Source organism: Echiichthys vipera, assembly GCF_963691815.1.
Source record: "Echiichthys vipera genome assembly, chromosome: 13".
Classification (NCBI taxonomy): domain Eukaryota; kingdom Metazoa; phylum Chordata; class Actinopteri; order Perciformes; family Trachinidae; genus Echiichthys; species Echiichthys vipera.
In genome coordinates, this window is record NC_139838.1 from 16103174 (window position 1) to 16121487 (window position 18314).

At 41.9% G+C, this 18314-nt stretch overlaps 1 protein-coding gene across 1 annotated transcript; it reads left to right on the plus strand.

The window, feature by feature from the left end:
- The first annotated feature begins 5052 nt into the window (after positions 1–5052).
- Positions 5053–17754, plus strand: susd5 (sushi domain containing 5). Its single transcript, XM_083925267.1, has 5 exons — positions 5053–5315; positions 6453–6630; positions 10474–10583; positions 12345–12533; positions 13602–17754. The coding sequence occupies exons 1-5, from the start codon at positions 5228–5230 to the stop codon at positions 15641–15643; spliced, it is 2607 nt and encodes an 868-aa protein (XP_083781393.1). The 5' UTR covers positions 5053–5227; the 3' UTR covers positions 15644–17754.
- The last annotated feature ends 560 nt before the right edge of the window (positions 17755–18314 follow it).

Sequence of the window (18314 nt, forward strand, 5' to 3'; positions counted from 1 at the left end):
ACTCAGAGTGTGTGTGTGTGTGTGTGTGTGTGTGTGTGTGTGTGTGTGTGTAGGCATGAACACATTTCATGACGCTTGTGCTAAGATGTAGTTTTTCATCTGCATGCAACACAGTTTCAATCCTTGTGCCACCGCGACTCACTGCATTGCATGGAAATTAACAATCTCTCATCGAAAGTCAAATTCATTAACTCTGCTCTTTGAATAGCTCCATGTCCTTCTCATCCTGACTGTTCTGTGGCTCGCAGCTCGGTGTTGAATGTGTCCTGATGATCACAGGAACTCCGCTGATGTCAAGCAAGGACATAAATAATGTTAAACACATTCTGTTTCACCTCAGCTGATGATACAGGGATTCAAGGCAAGGCAAGTTTATTTGTATAGCACAATTCAACAACACTGTAATTCAAAGTGCTTTACATAAATCATTTCAAGCATTGGGGAAAATGACACATAAAACATATACATTTAAAACACATAAAAGGTCCTTTAAAACATATAAAACATTTCAAAAACACATAAAAGGTCATTTTAAACATACTAAAGATGGTTATAGTTACAGACGTTACAGTGCAGTTTACGGAAAAGCAGCATCAAATAGATAAGTCTTCAGTCTTGATTTAAAAGAACTCAGAGTTGCCGCAGACCTGCATTTAAATACTTTCACCTTATGTGCTTCATCAAATAAAGACTCACTTATAAGGGTAATTGTGTGCCAGAAGTACTCAGCCAAACCACAACATTATCTCTAATCCTAACCAAGTCATTTTGACGCCTAACCCAAACCGTCATCTTTTGTTGCCTAAACCTAACTGTGCAGTCCACTTCTGGGCGCCGCCTCATGGCGTTAAATAGAACGCCATAGTTCGTAAAATATCACACGCATTGCTTCTTTAATTGGATTATTAAGTGTTGCTTCATAATTTGGGGGAATTCCCAATGTCTTTATCCTAAAGAAGCCTTCTAAAACCATGTTTTATGATGATGAAAAACAGGATCGTTTTCTTTAGCTCATGAAAAGTTGACATTTTGGAGAGTCATGGTTATCACAGGACGGCGAGACACACGCACACACATCAATCATCTCTCTCAAAAACCAAATTCCCCTGCGTGCAGCTTACACTCTTGGCTTTCAAAGCTGTTCCTGTTTTTCCGGGCCCCTGTTGCTCATAGATGCTGTTACCATGGAGACAAAGCCATATCGCCCCCCTGTCCAGTGTGACCAATGATCTCCTGTGAGTCAGTCACACACCTGCACTACACCTCAGTCTGACAGATCATGTCTCACATGGGAAGTCACTGGTCTCACACATACTCAGAGCAATCTTGTGGTGTGTGTGTGTGTGTGTGTGTGTGTATCTGTACAGCTATCTTTGTGAGGACCACTTTCAGAATTTTCCCAAAAGAGTGAGGACACTTTTGGAAAGTGAGCACATTCTCACTTTTTCAAAGTCCTGTTTGGGGGTTAAGACTTGGTTTTAAGGATCAGGTATGAACTAGGTTTAGGTTAGGGTCAGGGTAAGGGATTTTGTGTGTGTGTGTGTGTGTGTGTGTGTGTGTGTGTGTGTGTGTGTGTGTGTGTGTTTCCACAACGCAGATTATCTGACGGGTGTGTACTGGAAGTCCTCTGAGATTACACACCTGTGTGAAGGACACCTGCAGCAAACATAATTCTCACCAGCCTCTCCAAGGTGGTGCAGGTGTGAATCACCATCTCTCTCCTCCTCTCCATCACTCTCCCCTCTCCTCTACGACCCCCACCTCTCTCCAGAAATAGCCCCCGTGCATGAGTCAACATCCCAGCCCACCTTGAACTCCCTCACCCAAACCCCTCTGAACAGGAGGTGAAAGTATTTGAGGTGCATGAGAGCAGGGTGAAAATATGTGACGGGGAGAAACAGAGAAGAGTGACTGAAATGGAAAGACGTCAGCGGGGGATTGAGAGCCACGATGCAGCGGCATGAGAGGGAATACAGAGAATTATGAAAATGGAAAAGGTGGGATGTGAAAGAAAGTAATGGAAAGAGAAGTAAGCGTGAAAGCTCAACAAAGGTGTCCCTCCTTAAGGAAACACTGTCTCGTTTTCTTTTTGAATTTCAGTTGCTTCCAATTGTTTTCTTGTGCGTGCGTGCATCTGCATACTCACACACGCTGGTCATCTCCACCACAGTTTCTCTCCTTCCAAATCACAGACTTCATCTTTCCTACTGCAGGGAGAGGAACAAAACTCCATCCCTCCAAATGTTTTCAGCATCTTCTCTCCCTTTTCATCGCTTTGGTTTGAACAGAGACACAGAATAGAATAATCATTATCATTTACTCAAGTAAAAATGTGTGGTACCTGTACTTTATGTGAGTAATTCCATTTCATGCCACATTATAACAATGAACTTCAATTCAGAGGGAAACATTGTACCTTTTACTCCTTTTTTGAATCATATAATTAATTTATAAATTTAGATTTTACATACAAAACGTGATGATTTCATAAATGTGATGTACTGTTATAGATGAGGTTATCTAACAATATATATAATTAGAGAGTTGCTGCATTTCTTTGTTAAATGAAAGTAAACTGAATGGTTGGAGTGTTTGGACTGTTTGTTTAGAGACAACAAGCCGTTAGAAGAAGGCAGTTTAGGCTTTTGTGAAACAATGACATTGATTAGTATTTCACAGAACAATTAATCATCATCATTCAATTCAATCAATCATCATTAATCAAATGATCGAGAAAAATCCTCAGAAGATTATGATGAAAAGGATTAGAGTAAAATGCTGCTAACACATTATTGCATCAGTATTAATAATCTAATGATATGATATTTAATAGTACAACACATGCAGGGACCATTTTCATGCAATGAGTACTTTTTATACCTCAAGTACATTTTGCTAATAATACTTGCATACTTTTATGTAAGTAACATTTTCAATGCAGTATGTTTATGGATTTATTTTTCATTTTTTGTATTGTATTTGTATTGACTTTTTAATTATTTAAAAACCTCTTCCTTTGTTAATCTCACTACGAGGGCCAGTGTGTAGCTGCTCTGTCTGGAGCTTTCATTATGATTTGTTGCCCAGTCGTATGAAATTGTAGATGATAAAATGTCCATTTTCTTTTCACTTTATATAAACTTCTTGAGCAAGTCGGCTCAAGAATTGAGAGGAAAAGCTCTGACAAATTCAGAAATGGGAAGTTTGAGCATCTACAGTTCCCCGACAACAGCTGAGGAATATAAGGAACGCTCCAGAACAGTTACTAAATGAACATTGTGATGGGATTACTTTATCCACTGATGTTTTAAAAGGTCAAGAATGAACTTTCAGCTTCTAAATATTTCAATCTTGTCGCCTGTAGGTGAGAAAATGACAGTCAGTCAGATGAGTAATACTGCAACTCTAACATCCTCTTGCATGTGATGTTTGTGCACATGCATCTGTATGGAAATAAAAGGAAAATGGCCAAGAACCTTATTTGTTTATTTTTAAAAAAAAAGCATATGTGCACACTGTGATAACTTTCATCGTCTGTGATAACTTTTATCGTCTGCGATAACGTTTTTATAGGTTATAATGTCACTTTATAGGTTTCGTGGCGTAGATCCTGTATATGTAGCCTGCTGGTAGCTTACTGTGTGGGTTGGTTATCTTCACCTGCAGCTTCACTGAAACAATGCTCCAAAAAGCTCTCTGTGGGCTGCGGTCATCTCTCTTTATCTCCCTCACCAAATGGGACACACACACACACACACACACACACACACACACACACACACACACACACACACCGCCCAATAGAAAGAAGGTGGGCCTAGCAGATGGGACAATTCACCTTAATTAAGATTTTATGCTCAAAGGATCAGCTCCATTTGTGTGTATACTGAGCCTGAAGTCCTTCATTAGCCACTGGGTGCTAAACTGTCTTTAAATAGCAATGCAATGTCAGTGTGTTTCTCTTCAACACTAACACACACTTCCTTACATTAATAACATGAATAAGCTGAGGCTTTTATCCATGTCACCTCTCTCTCCCTCTCTCTCTCTCTCTCTCTCTCTCTCTCTCTGTTGTCAAAGCATAAAAATTCAATGAAACAATACAACTATATATTTTATAGGTATAATCTATAATGAAAACTTATAAATAATGAAATAAACTTTCCTTTTTCTTGAATTATTGTATTTATTTTGCTATTAGCCATAGTTTTGTAGTAGTACCTTAAGTTTCTACTTATGTTATATATGTTATTTAATTATTTAGTTGTTGTTTAGTTGTTTAGTTAGCTGTGACTACATCTGACATGGGTTGTTGGGAGGGATTTATGTTGGGGATGTTTTGTTTTTTCACTTTAAGACAGACGTGTTGATACACTGTACAACTGTTATACTTTTGTTTGATTATCTGCAAAATTGTGTGTGTGTATGCGTTAATGCATTTTTCTGTGTAGGAATGTGTAAAATAATAAACAATAAAATAATTATAAGTGGCCATGAGAAAAAAACAATCCATAAACAGTAAACAGTCTTCTACTGAAACATGTCTTGATGTGTGACATGTTGTCAGTGGAGCCGTCTTCTCCCAGAAGGATTTGAATCACTTTGTCTTGTTGGAGGGTGCGGAAGTCGGGATGATTTCTTTAAATTTGGGAAACAATTATTCTATCATTTCTTTGTATTTTGGACACTTTGTGACAAATTGAGTTTCTGTCTCTACTTCTCCTGTTTCACAACGGACACAACTTATTTTTGCTCTTTCTGGTCATTCTCTGTTCAGTTTCTCTCTCTCTGTCTCTCTTTCTCTCTCTCTCTGTCTCTCTCTCTCTCTCTCTCTCTCTCTCTCTCTCTCTCTCTCTCCCTCTCTCTCTCTCTCTCTCTCTCTCTCTCTCTCTCTCCCACCCTCAAGATTTTGAGCCGTGACGTATTTACTCACGGGGACACGCAACTTTTCACACCGGTGCTCCATCTGCTTGCGAGGGCGACTATTTGGGGGGAGATAAACTGCGCCCCGCGCTTGAGCCGCTCTGACCGTTTTCTCTCCGTGATCACAGCCGCACTTGTCAACAAGCGCACCTTTCCTGCCGCTCAGTCCGCCTCTGTGCACACCGGGAGGGAGAGCGCGCTCCACCGTCACTCTGACCTGCAGGATTTGTGAATACACAAGTCGTTTGGAAAAGTTTTCGGACACATTTTCCGACCTAGAAAAGTGATTTAATTTTGCCTAAAGATGCTGCATCGTTGTAACCAAACGGTTCTTTCATTGCTCTCTGGATGCCTGGCTTGTCTCCTGGTGACCCCTGTTGTGAATGCAGACGGTAAGTTCATATTTTAAGTTATTGTGACAGAGAACCGTTAGAAAATATATACTGTATACACGTGACAACAAACAATTCACTCATTATAAACTTATATAAACAACACAACTACTCCCGAACATAATCAGAAGCAGTTTTAATCAGGAATGGTGATTTCTCGCATTAAAAAAAAAAAAGCCTCATAGCTATTGAAGCTGTGCGTAATGGATACAATAGTACACGATCTAAATGTTTAAGATGTTAAACATGTAGGCGTTTTATTTGATTTTGAACACCGGCTAATGATGTGACAGTGAGGTGATAACGAAAGGGACAGGTGCTCCTGTGATGCAGTTAACTGTAGCCGACACACACACACACACACACACACACACACACACACACACACACACACACACACACACACACACACACACACACACACACACACACACACACCACACACACACACACACACACAAACACACACACACACACACACACCACACACACACACACACACACAAACACACTGTATATCATGTGAGTGTAATTCTGCATCTATAGTGATCCTAACCATGATTTTGTATCAACTTTTTAGCAGCTGCCATTAAATATTAATGTAAATATTATACATAAGAAAAAAAAATCTAATATTATAATGTGATATATAATGGGAACTGTCGTTTTATGCGGTGATAAGCCGTCAATAGACAAGTTTAGTTTAGTTGAGGTTTAACACCTCTAGTTATACTTCTCTAATGCAAATCTGTATAATGGCCCACGCAATAGATTTACTCTTTACTCTCCCTTTAGTGTGTGGTACATGTGTGGTTTTCAGCAACCATCCCAACCCGTTATTAACAAAAAACAGATAGTGCTAAAAAAATAACTGTCATTTGGGCTGTGGACATTTTTTTGTCTCATTAAAGAAGAGTTTTTGTCTGGTGACAAAAAAATACGAGTGAATATGGTCTGAATTTTATCAGAACCAACAAAACATCTAATTCTTACCGACCTTGCCACCAACCAGAAGCTCACAGAAGGAATTTAAATCGGCAATCATGAAAAGGTGTCACTTTTTGACTTTGTGCAAAGGAGGTAAAAAAAGAACGTCTCAGAGGTTTTCCTCTTACTCCCTGCTCTGTTTCTTCTCAGGTCGAGTGTTTGTGTTGGACATGAGGAACTCCTCCGGCCTGCAGGGCTTCAGAGATGCTCAGGGGGCTTGTGCCTCACGACAGGCCCGCTTGGCATCATCAGAAGAGCTCCATCACGCAGTGTCGGAGTGCTTCTTCTCCCATTGCACCCGTGGATGGCTCTATGGAGGCACAGTCGGGTAAGAAATAAAAGGGTTTGCGTGTGCTTCAATTGAGATTTCTAGAGATGTCAAAGGTCATTTTGGTGTGTGCGCTTCTATGTGTGTGATGCCGGTTGCAGGAAGGGATGAAAGAGAAAGGAAGTAAAGGCATCAGCGGAAGTTATAGAGAGATACGAGAGATAGAAGAAGAGAGTGACTCCTTTCGGGGGGGGGGGGGGGGGTAAAGAAGAGAAAGACTCCTCTGTTCCTTCCTGGAGGAGGAGGAGGGAATTCTGAGCTGGGGTGTCATGTCGACAACTGCCTCCATTTACACCTCTCATCTCCACAGTGACATGACACACAGCTTTCAGCACCCAGAGACAGAAGACAGACAGACAGGCAGAGGAGATACACTGTTAGTTAACAGCCAGGTGATTGACAGTTCGTATGCTGCTCTGTGGTGGTAATGACAGAGGATACATGAAAAGTACTGTGTGGTTAAATGTGAGGGGACTTTAAGGTGACTGACATTACATAAGTGGTACATTTTATCCTACTATTCCAATATATCTTCCAAAACCTAACCACGTTGCATAATTTTGTTGCCAACAACGTAGTTAGTGAACCCGGAGTTTATTAAAAGAGTGTTTTAAAGACTTACCTACTGGCCCCTGTACCAGCTCCTCTCATAGTAAAGTCCATTCAAGTCGATTACCAAAGTCAATCCCAAAGGAAGGAGCCCATTGGTGCTCCGTTTTATGTGTCGGGACTCTTCTCATGCTGCTGCAGAGGTTTGATGTTATTTAGAGCAGTATTAGGGGTTAAAAAAGACGTTTTAATGCCTTCACCGTACTGCCCCAACTAATCAGTGTTAACCACATCCGGCTGTTAGCGACTCTCCTGGATTTCTCCATTAATAGTTCATACACCAAAAAAACTGTCTCTTTGGCTTATTTGATTTATGTAAGAGCCGAAAAAAGACCATGGGATGATTTAGCGCCGGAATTACACTTTAAGCCATGCTGCTAGCACAGCTAACGCTAACTAAGATATTGTAAATGTACAAATGATAGCTCATAATGTAAGGAATATATGATGCATGGAAACTACTCATATTTTCCTAAATCATGATTCAAAGGAGGAATTATCCGTGTTATGAAACTGCTTCAAAATGGCGGCTGACCTAAGAATGACGAACGTCTGGTCAGAGGAAAAGCTGACACATTTTTTCAACCCTTACGCTCCCTGCTCTCTACGTGTTGGCATCAGCTTTCACACCTGCTTACCATGTTTCACAGTGGATCACCCGTCTATGGCTCTGTGTGTCGAAGCTGAGTTCAGCCCTATAACCCGTGCCCTTGTCTCTCTCTTTCTCTATCTCTGTCTTAATCTTGAGCCTCACCCCAACACTCACAAATGAGCAGAGCACATCAGAGACTTTCAGGGGTTTTAGAGGCTGCCATGCGCGTTTTTTTCAGGATGTAATGCTCAGGTGTTAGTGCCTGTTAACCCTGTAGTCCTTGACATAATTTTTAGGTCTTTTGCATAATAACAAGTGCTTCTCAAATTGACTTTCCTACCTTAACATCTTCCTCTGACCTGTCAATCATGGAGCGCTGCCCCGGTTACCAAACACACAATAATACCAGCGGACATACACATACACATATCTTTGGTTTTTCCTTGTAACAGTTATGTCACGCAAGATGATGGTTTTGAGAAATGGTTCTTCGGTCGGTAAAGAGTCCCCTGACCCCTGATAGAGGTCACTCTTTCTCTCTCTGTCTCGCTCTCTCTCACAGACACACATAGACAAACAGCACACACACATATGCCTGCAGGAGCTACGGTTTAATGTAAAAACAGTCTGTGCGTGTTTTGTCTCTCTCTGAGTGTTTTCTTGGCGATTTCTATCTTGCTGCCTATTTTCTTCTCTCAGAGATTTTTGTCCTTATAAGCTGAAGTTAGCACGGTGGCACAGGCATGCGGTATGACTCACACCGCTTCTCACAGTCTCACTGCTCTGCCCGTCAAATTCTTTCCAATTACAGATGCTTTGATTAAATCAGATACACCAGTACACACACACACACACACACACACAAACACACACACACACACACACACACACACACACACACACACACACACACACACACACACACACACACACACACACACACACACACACACACACACACACACACACACACACACACACACACACACACACACACGCACACACACACACACACACACACAAACACACACCTTTTCCCTTTAATGATGCCTGATATTACCGTGCAATATTCACTGAAAAGTGGAAGACGTCTGACTTTTTTTTATGATGTTTCTGAACTCTACTTTGAATGTTCTTGCCACATGAGGTTGATTGGTGTCAGGAGCTGTTATGGGAACATGATTTGATTGGCCTGGGAAGTTTGAGACAGTCTTATCTGGTGCTTTAGGATGACAAATGGGCTAATGATGCCACTGCAGCTTGTAGGCGTTGTGCACTGACCATATTATTAATTCGGTCCCTGTGGAATGCATTTTTATATAGAGTCTCTAATGTTGTGATTGCTCTATATGAAGTTGGCTGTAACTGAAGGCTTCTGCATGGGAACTTCAATTTGTAGTGTGATAATATTGTGCCACAGGCTACAACTGCTGATACTGCAGCATGTCTGAGCCATGATGTGTGCTCCTGGACTCTGATGTCATGCTGTAATAATATTTGAATAAGGAACAAATCAGGCGGTGACCAAGAGAGCAGCACGTACTGTATATACAGTGGGTACGGAAAGTATTCAGACCCCCTTAAATGTTTCACTCTTTGTTAATTTGCAGCCATTTGCTAAAATCATTTAAGTACATTCTTTCCTCATTAATGTACACGCCGAACCACATTCTGACATGAAAAAACACAGAATTGTAGAATTTTTTGCAAATGTATTAACTGAAATATCACACACCTGTCCATGTGTGTCGTCATATTACTAGTGTAATCAGTGGTGGAAGAAGTTTTGAGATCTGTTACAAACATAAAAGTACCAATATTTCAATGTAACAACACTCCATTACAACTTAAAGTCCTGCCTTCATAATTCTACTTAAGAAATTGTATATGTGTTGTTGTGCAGACAGTTGTCCCCTGTGACTGCTAGAATATTACACGTGACTTATTAAATAGTTAATATGAATGCATTATTGTGTAACCAGCATTTTACTGTTGTAGCTGCTCAGGTTGATGCTAGTTTAGTGTCACATTACCTCGCTCGGCCGCACGCATGTCTGTCTTCGTCCTGTCTCACTGTCTGTCTGTGTATGTATGTTACCTGGACTCGTTAACATCTGTCTAAATGTTATCCTGTTGTTTTTGGGACAATAATGTCGAAAGTCTAAAGGTCTATATCGACAGCACTGTGGAGTATGGTCTGGTTACACTGGCTTATCATTCTGGGATAGGGGGTAAATGACTGCTTTATTTGTATTCCTTTAAGCTAATCACAATCACAATCACGTCTTGGACGGTGCTAAATAAATGGCGCCCTTGAAAAATAGATGGTGGAGATAGCGGAAAGGACCAGACATCTGGCACCCCCTTAGAGGCTTTATCCCAGTGCTGTACATATGGTGAACCAGACTAATTTGAGCTACTTTTATATACTGTTAGGTTTTGTCATCTAGTGGTTCCCAACCTGTGGGTTCGGACCCCCTTAGAGTCACAAGATAAATCTGAAGGGATGGAAAGTGATTAATGAGAAAGGAAAGAAAAAAACGAAGTTATGTCGCATTATGCATAGAAGTGTTATTTTTTCTTGTTTGCAAAAGACAAGATTATTTTACCTTTTCAATTATTTTTTATCTATTAATTTCCAGGACCACGGTGTGTAATGTTATGGGCAGTACACTGAAAGCCGTGGACGTGAGAACAGAAAACGGCACAGAGGATGCTGCACACCTGGATGCCTTCTGTATCAAAGACAAAGGTCAGTAAACGCACGATACATACAGATGTATACACTCATAATTTATGAATCACTTTATGAAGTTGTGAGCAGTGATGGGGATATGAAAGGCTTAGCTTTGTGTGTACAGAATGGGTGTGTGTGTATGTGTGTGTGTGTGTGTGTGTGTGTGTGTGTGTGTGTGTGTGTGTGTTTATGTGTGTGTATGTGTGTGTGTATGTGTGTATGTGTGTGTGTGTGTGTGTGTGTGTGTGTGTGTGTGTGTGTGTGTGTGTGTGTGTGTGTGTGTGTGTGTGTGTGTGTGTGTGTGTGTGTGTGTGTGTGTGTCTTTCCCAAGATATTTACTGAGGTGTGAAAGAGGCTGTGTTCCTGCGTTCCTTCCATCCTCTACTTTCAACACTCTCCATCTTGCGTGCGTGTGTGTGTGTGTGTGTGTGTGTGTGTGTGTGTGTGCGTCCTTCCTCATAAATAGGAGAGCTACTGTGGCTGTTTATATACAACAAATACAAACACTCTGCTGTAAGGAAAAATGAAAAATGACATCACTATGGTTATGGTTATGATAGAACGGGTAGAGGTATAAAGTGCCATGTTCGCTTATCAGGGCAACACACAATACAAGCAATTTAAAAATGACATTGTTTTATGGTCTTCTAATTTGTTTTTATTCTTTGCAAACATTGGTTTGAAATCTGTTTCACACAAAATTATGAAAATGAAGTAGTTATGTACACAAGGTAGCTCATCACAGTGGACTTTTGATCTTGCTCTATTTTCTATAAAATGTTACACATTTTTTTATACTTTATTATTGACTCAACCATCCCATTGCAAGGTCCTCTTAGTAGCTGCACTGGAGCTCTCGATCATATCACGAAAGAGTTTTCTCAGTTGTCATGAAATTGTAGAAGTTTAAAAACTTTGACATCCAGCTGTAAAGCCCGACAAGATTGAAAATCAACCATCAAACTGATACCACTGTTTGCATTGAAGGACTGAAAATGCATCAAAGACTTTGTAAATAATAAGGATTTGATGTAAAATAGACTTAAACCTGCAAAAACATCAGTTTTGTCCTGTCTTGTACAATAACGCTACGGGTAATTGAGAAGTTTCGTTTACAAATAATAAACACTTTTGGGGAAAAAAACCAATTTTTCATTAATTAATAAACAATAAAACCGCAGCTGAATGCATCTGTGGATTATAAGACAATGGGTACCCAGACGCAGAAAAAAGGCCCCACCATCTCTTCTATAGGTTTTAGTCTCTTTGTGATCTTTTTGTTTGGTCTTTTTGTAGTTATGTGGTGTCTCCTTGCACTTATTTTGCATCTCTTTGTAGTCGTGTTATGTTTCATTGTGGTTAGTTTCTCCTCGAGTGACATTCTGCAAGTGAAGACCATGGGGTTTGATGATGCTGTTTAAAAGGTTTTTATTTAGTAAGAGTGGCATCCTTTAGTTAATCAACATGTTATTATTTGTCATACATAAACTGTATTGCCTCTGTTTAATTACCATTAAAAATCAAACCATGAAGTCAAGACAATACCTTTTCCCAGTGGCATTGTTATTGGTCTTGTTTGTCAAAATTACATCCTCATTTTCCACAAAGCCTTGTCAAAGGACAGGAAGGTCCCTTGAGTCATTCTAATCTCTTTCTGTTTACAAATGGGATAATGATTCTGTAAAGCTGGATAATGATAATGAGTCATTTACCACCCTGTGCATCATCTCTACGTCTAACTACTTAACAGTGCATGTCTGTGTTTGATGTTGACAGGTGTGCCGTGTGGTGACCCTCCATCCTTTCCTAACGCCCGTCTACAGGGGCACACTGGGTATGAGATGGGAGATGAGCTGCTGTACACCTGTGTGCCAGGTTATGTAATGCCCAGTGGACACAGTGCCTTCAGCCTGCTGTGTGACAGCTGCGGAGAGTGGTATGGACTCGTCGAGATATGTGTCAAAGGTAAGAAAGTGTTTAAACTCAGACAGAAATGGAAAGAGCCCTTTTGTTCATCCTCTTCAAAAGGCTTTGAGCTTTGACCGAGACAGACAGGAGACCAATCTGAGGTCAGCCTCCTCACTTCTTGCTCCCAAGTGTTGTAAGGTGACTAGTGCTTCTTTGGAAAACAGAGTCTCAGTTGTGAGTTGAAAATGGCTGCTATGACACCTCAGTGTGACATGCCATAGCGTGGCCTAGTGCATAGCAGAGGGAGAAGGGGGCAAGACCTGTCTATGAAAGCAGAATGCCAGGCCTGTGTCCGTGGTTGGCTGACAGAGTCGTGGTTATGTTTGCGCGCTACGTAGTGTTTCCTGAACTGTCCCAAGATCAACCTGAGGGCTCACAACACATTGCTTTAATTTAAAGGAACAAATTGTTAATAGTTATTAATGTGCACTGTCCCTGTTTTCAAATAAACTAAACTTAAACTCGCTAGAGCCAGCAGGCGGTTAGCGTAGCATATAGACTTGAAACAAGGAAAACTGCTAGCATGACTCTGTTCAAAGGTAACTAAATCAGCCAATCAGCAACTCTAAAGCTCACTAATTTTAAAATTGTATTTTTATGTAATCGGCACAAAAACTCAAATGGAACGCCAAATAGTTGCAATACTATGACTCCCTGAAGTCTTCACTGGCGGCAACTTCAAGACGGGACTTCGTAAAGTCATTGCTACAGGCCAAGAAATAATGAGCTGGTGATTTGTATCACCTTTGGACAGAGATAGGTTAACAGTTCCCCCTGTTTCCAGTCTTTATGCTAAGCTAAGAAAGTTGGCTGCTGGCAATTAGCTTCAAATTAATGTCAAACTAATCCTTTAAGGTTGAGTGTCCACAAAGCATTTTTTTTTGAGCAGCAGCGTCTTTTTTCAATTGTTTCCAATGAGGAGAGAGTGTATGCGGTCTCCTAGAGTTTTTTCAGAGCACTCTACCTTTTTGTGTGGCTTCTAGTTGAAAATCTCTGAATTTTTCAGAAAAGCGTGGTGTTGTCACCTGTTTGTCACCTAAACGGGTCCTTGTTGTGTTTCTGCAGATGAGACTGAAAGTCACGTAGACTACGAGGACAAGTTCCCGGATTCCTATGAAGAGGCAGAGAGCCACAACGAGAGACCAGAGGAGGCTCATGGTGAAGTGCACGAGGAGGTGCATGGAGCTGCATACCCAGAGGGGGAAAGGACTCAGCAGGAGCAAGAGATGAGCTTCAGTGTCGTACATGAGGACCATCAAGACCAACATGGAGAGCAGGAAGAGGAAGGAGAGGTGATCAGTAGACAATTTGAAGGAGCTGTAGATGGAGAAGAAAAAGACCTGGCTGTCGGGGACTTCACAGGCGATCCGAGGTGGGAGCAGGAGAGAGGGGAAGTGGTCAGGACGGATGCAGCTGCAACCACAGAAGCACCTGTCTCTCTTCTCTCCCAGAAACACCTCTTCTGGTTCCCCTCTGAGGCCTTCCAGGATGAGGGACGTCCCGTTTCCACCAATCCAGTCACACAGACAACACAGAGAGCCTCAGGCCAATCAGAGGAGAGTAAAGAGCATGACAGCCAAGAAACGCACCACCACCAGCGTCCAGTTGATGTCGATGACCATGATCATGAGGGAGACAGCTACGATGATCGTGACGCAGATGACAGAGTTGATCACGACGACAGCAACCATGACGACCTGGATGCCCATGACGACAGCCACCACGATGATCAAGATGACCATGACAGTCGCCGGGCCCAAGATGACCACGAGGACGGTATGAAGCATTACATTCCAACTCAGCATGATGATCTGGACAGACGGGACCGCCACGAAAATCGGGACGATCGTGATGACCATTATGACATGGGTGAGCACGAAGAGGAACGTGAGCGTGACCACGTTCCCTACGGCAGCCAGGAGTATGACGATACTTACGACGAACATGAAAGCTATGAGGAGCATGACGATGTGACCGACGATCGTGGTGACGATGATCGAAAAAGTCCTGATGGCGGTGAGGAACACCCAGACCCTGATGACCAAGATGACCGTGAGGAGCAGTATGACCCAGAAGAGGATGATAACGACCGTTACACCGATCATGACGACCATGACGACCATGACGACCATGACGATCATGACGACCATGATGATCATGACGACCATGATGATCACAACGATCATGGCGATCATGACGATCATGACGATCATGGCGATCATGACGATCATGGCGATCATAAGGATCATGAACATGATGACCATGACAGCTACGATGATCATGATAGCCATGAAGATGACAATGACAGCCACCAGCATGTTATCCTTTCCATAGCAATGGATAAACATCAGAACGTCTCTCAAAAGGGACCAGAAGGAGAGGCGACCACAGACGACACCTGGCTGGACGGCTACCCAGTCGTACCAAAGGAAACTGAAAACGGGGACTCCACAACAGAAAGGGCAAGACCAAAGGAGACAGAGAGGGAGACCGTTGTCAGGACGACAGACAGACCTAATGAGGTGGACATTCGTCGACCCATACTTTACACCAGTTTACCAGAGGTAGCTGAGTCGCCCACCATGGAGCCTGGCTTAGATCAAGAGGGAATAGAGGACATGTGGCCTGGATTCGTCCCCACGGCTGCTCCCTCACAGCCCTCAGACTCCCCGTCACACTCTGACACCCTGGACTATGACACACAACAGCCAGCTCCCACCCACTCCTGGCAGGGTGACCTCACCGAGCATCCCTTCCTCGATCACGGCCCAGTTCCACCGATGCACGATGGCGACAGCAGAGTGATGGAGGAACACACTGTACACAACCTGCCCGGTGAGACCGGCGAGAGGGGTGAGACAGAGGGAGAGATGGGTGAGGCAATCTGTACAGGCGAGAACTGCCCTCCCCGTCCTCCGAGCTCCTCCAGCCGAGGTCCCATAGTGGCAGCCATAATAGTGGCTGTGTGTGCGGTCGCCACGGCGGTAATCGTCGGAGTGTGGTGTTACAAACGGCAACAGCAGAAGAGCTCAGTGTACGAGATGAATGGGAAGGGCAAAAATCAGACCAGACAGGGCCAACAAATAGAGATGCAGCAGAAAGTGTAAGAGCGACGGTTAAGGACAGAGGGACACTAACAGAGGGGCAGAGACATTTAGGAGGGATGGGAAGATACTGAGGAATTTGAGAGGAAAACACAGCCCCTCATCTTGCTAGAAAACTAGTGCATAATTGAATATTTTGGATAGGTATGAGCAGATGAGTTGTGCTAGCGCTGCTTTGAAGAGAGAAAACCTCAAGAGTGATGCTGAACACAGTGAAACCTGAATGAAACAAGATGGTCGATCGATTATAAGGAAGTTTCTCAATCTGTGCTATAACTACCCAATATTTTCAAAGTTCTACCATTTAGCTGGACAGGTGGAGGGGGTAACTGGACTGTCCACAACTCCAGGACCTGAAAAAGGAGATTATAAGGCAATAACCATGTAGGAAAACCACAAGAAGGCATGCCTGCCCGTCTGAATACATGTTCACACATTTGACATTGTGGTAAAGATTATGTGTTACTTTTTTGTTGACTTCACTGAGTGCTTGTTTATTGTTGATTTTGCTGCATTGTTCTTGATTCCCAATCTTTTTTTCTGTTTGCATTGCGTCCTCGTCAAGAGCTCTGAAGTGAATACTTGAGATTATTGCAGCAGATTTGGGCAACCAGCAAGGACGAGAAAAAAAATGGACGATGACGGTAGTGGTTAGACCGGACGAGAGGGTTGAATGAGCTGTATGGGGAGAAAGGTGTGAGAAAGGGTGGCGGGTGAAACCCTTTGAGAACTTCCTGCCTTCCTGTTGGTTTTGACAGTCGGCTGGTGAGAGATAAAGAGCCGGTGTTCATCCAGACTGCAGACTCAGCCCCTGTGTGTGTATGTGTGTGTGTGTGTGTGTGCATCTCAGGTCCGTGCAATCCACCGGACAGCCGTACGCCGGTTTGTTGGCGTCATTCAGACCGACCAGAGATCAAACATTGTGGTGCTGCCATGGCAACAGAAAGAAACTAAAATCACAACCCCAAATGTTTTAATTTATAACTTCCAGGGTCATCAATAATCTGACATATTCTGACTATTCAGTGAAAAATGTACACAATCAATGAATTTTGTGTCTTTACTCTGAATCGGTTACGTTTGCCCCGATAAAAAACTGAGGTTTAAGATGGTCCAGGGCAGGGTTAGAGTTGATTCAATGCTATTCTCATTTTAAATATTTGGGAATTCTGAAAATTTGTGATATGAGTAAATTTTGTTTGGTTAGAAATGTGTATTGTCTTTAAATTTGGTTTACTATCCAGTCCTAGTTCAGAAAAAGAAGGATTTTCCAGTGTACTGTAGCTCTGCATGATTCAGTGATGTTATTGTTTCCGTACTGTGCCAAATACTTGAGAGCAAAGGTCAAATGTTAAAATACAAAAGCAAATAAAATGGTTCAAATGTTAATAAGCCACAAGAGGGTTTAAATTTAGATATTAAAGTGTGTAATTCTGGTGATGCATAAAGAAATGTACAGCAATAACTTCAATAGAAAGTGCTTCACTTGTAATTAATATTAGTGAGTAAATTTATTAGGATTTCACATCCAGTGTTCTACTTTCTAAAAGTTGTTTTTTTCAATTGTTTTATTTCGTTAATATTATAAAATAAGGGTTTGTTGGATTTGAACGGGTTAAGTTAATTAGTGATTCCTCATGTGGCGAGGGCGTGGGGAATAAAGTACCTATTGTCTGTAACTTTCTGTAAATATGAATCTCTAACAACTCACTTCACATACTGCAGCGTTACTGGTGTGTGGAAAATAAATTTGACTTATGTTCCTTTACCACGACAGTCAAACAAAGTTGACATAAGACATCACCTCCTCGTGTCTTGCACTGAGTCAGCTGCTCTCCAATTGACTTCAAATCTACTCTACTGCCCTTTATTTTTTCTATAAAGCTGTTTTAACACAAGAGGACAGTTGTTGCAGTATCATAAATTGTAGATTATTGAGTCACGCACCAGATTTGCCATGTGATCCATAAAGACTGATCACAATCGTCAAGAATGGTAAAATACAGAGATTATATTTGGATTTTGTGTGCAAAATCATGACAAATTTGAAAAAAGCGAATGATTTTTCTTTACATTGTTGACTCTCTTTTTAGGTGATGCTAATATTTCTCCATGACTGTTTCTTCTTCATCTCAAACAGCCTGATGTGTGTGAAGTCAGGAGGAAATGTGTACTGTATATGTGTTCTCTAAGTCAAATAAACTCCAACACACGTGGTTTTAACTCTTGATATCTATTTTTTTTCTTCCATTATTGCAGCCTTTTTTCCTCCAGGTCATGGTATCCATCTCTAATTGCATGGTCCATTGTCTATTGTTAACCATTTATTGTGTGCGTGTGTGTCTGTGTGTGTCAAAGTGACTTTTCATGTTAAGGTGTGACTTTGACCTGTGACCTTGACTCCTGACAATCAGTCTTTTGTCTTAGCTTTTACCCAAATCCCTCATTTCAATGTGATGTGCTCCAAAAATGTAAAGTAGAAATATAAAAAATATAAAAAAATATTGGCAAGGGCGAAGACGGGATAAAAAAAGAGACGGGTAAATGCAGGCAGAAGGAATGAGAAGGCAGCATCAGGGGAGAGAGAGAGAGAGAGAGAGAGAGAGAGAGAGAGAGAGAGAGCGAGAGAGAGAGAGAGAGAGAGAGAGAGAGAGAGAGAGAGAGAGAGAGAGAG

What these genes read in the sequence shown, in the direction of transcription:
- susd5 (XM_083925267.1), top strand. Translation starts at nt 5,228, where the DNA reads ATGCTGCATCGTTGTAACCAAACGGTTCTTTCATTGCTCTCTGGATGC. An exon ending in CTTCTGTATCAAAGACAAAG is followed by an intron (nt 10,584 to 12,344) that starts GTCAGTAAACGC and finishes TGATGTTGACAG; the next exon opens with GTGTGCCGTGTGGTGACCCT. An exon ending in CGTCGAGATATGTGTCAAAG is followed by an intron (nt 12,534 to 13,601) that starts GTAAGAAAGTGT and finishes GTGTTTCTGCAG; the next exon opens with ATGAGACTGAAAGTCACGTA.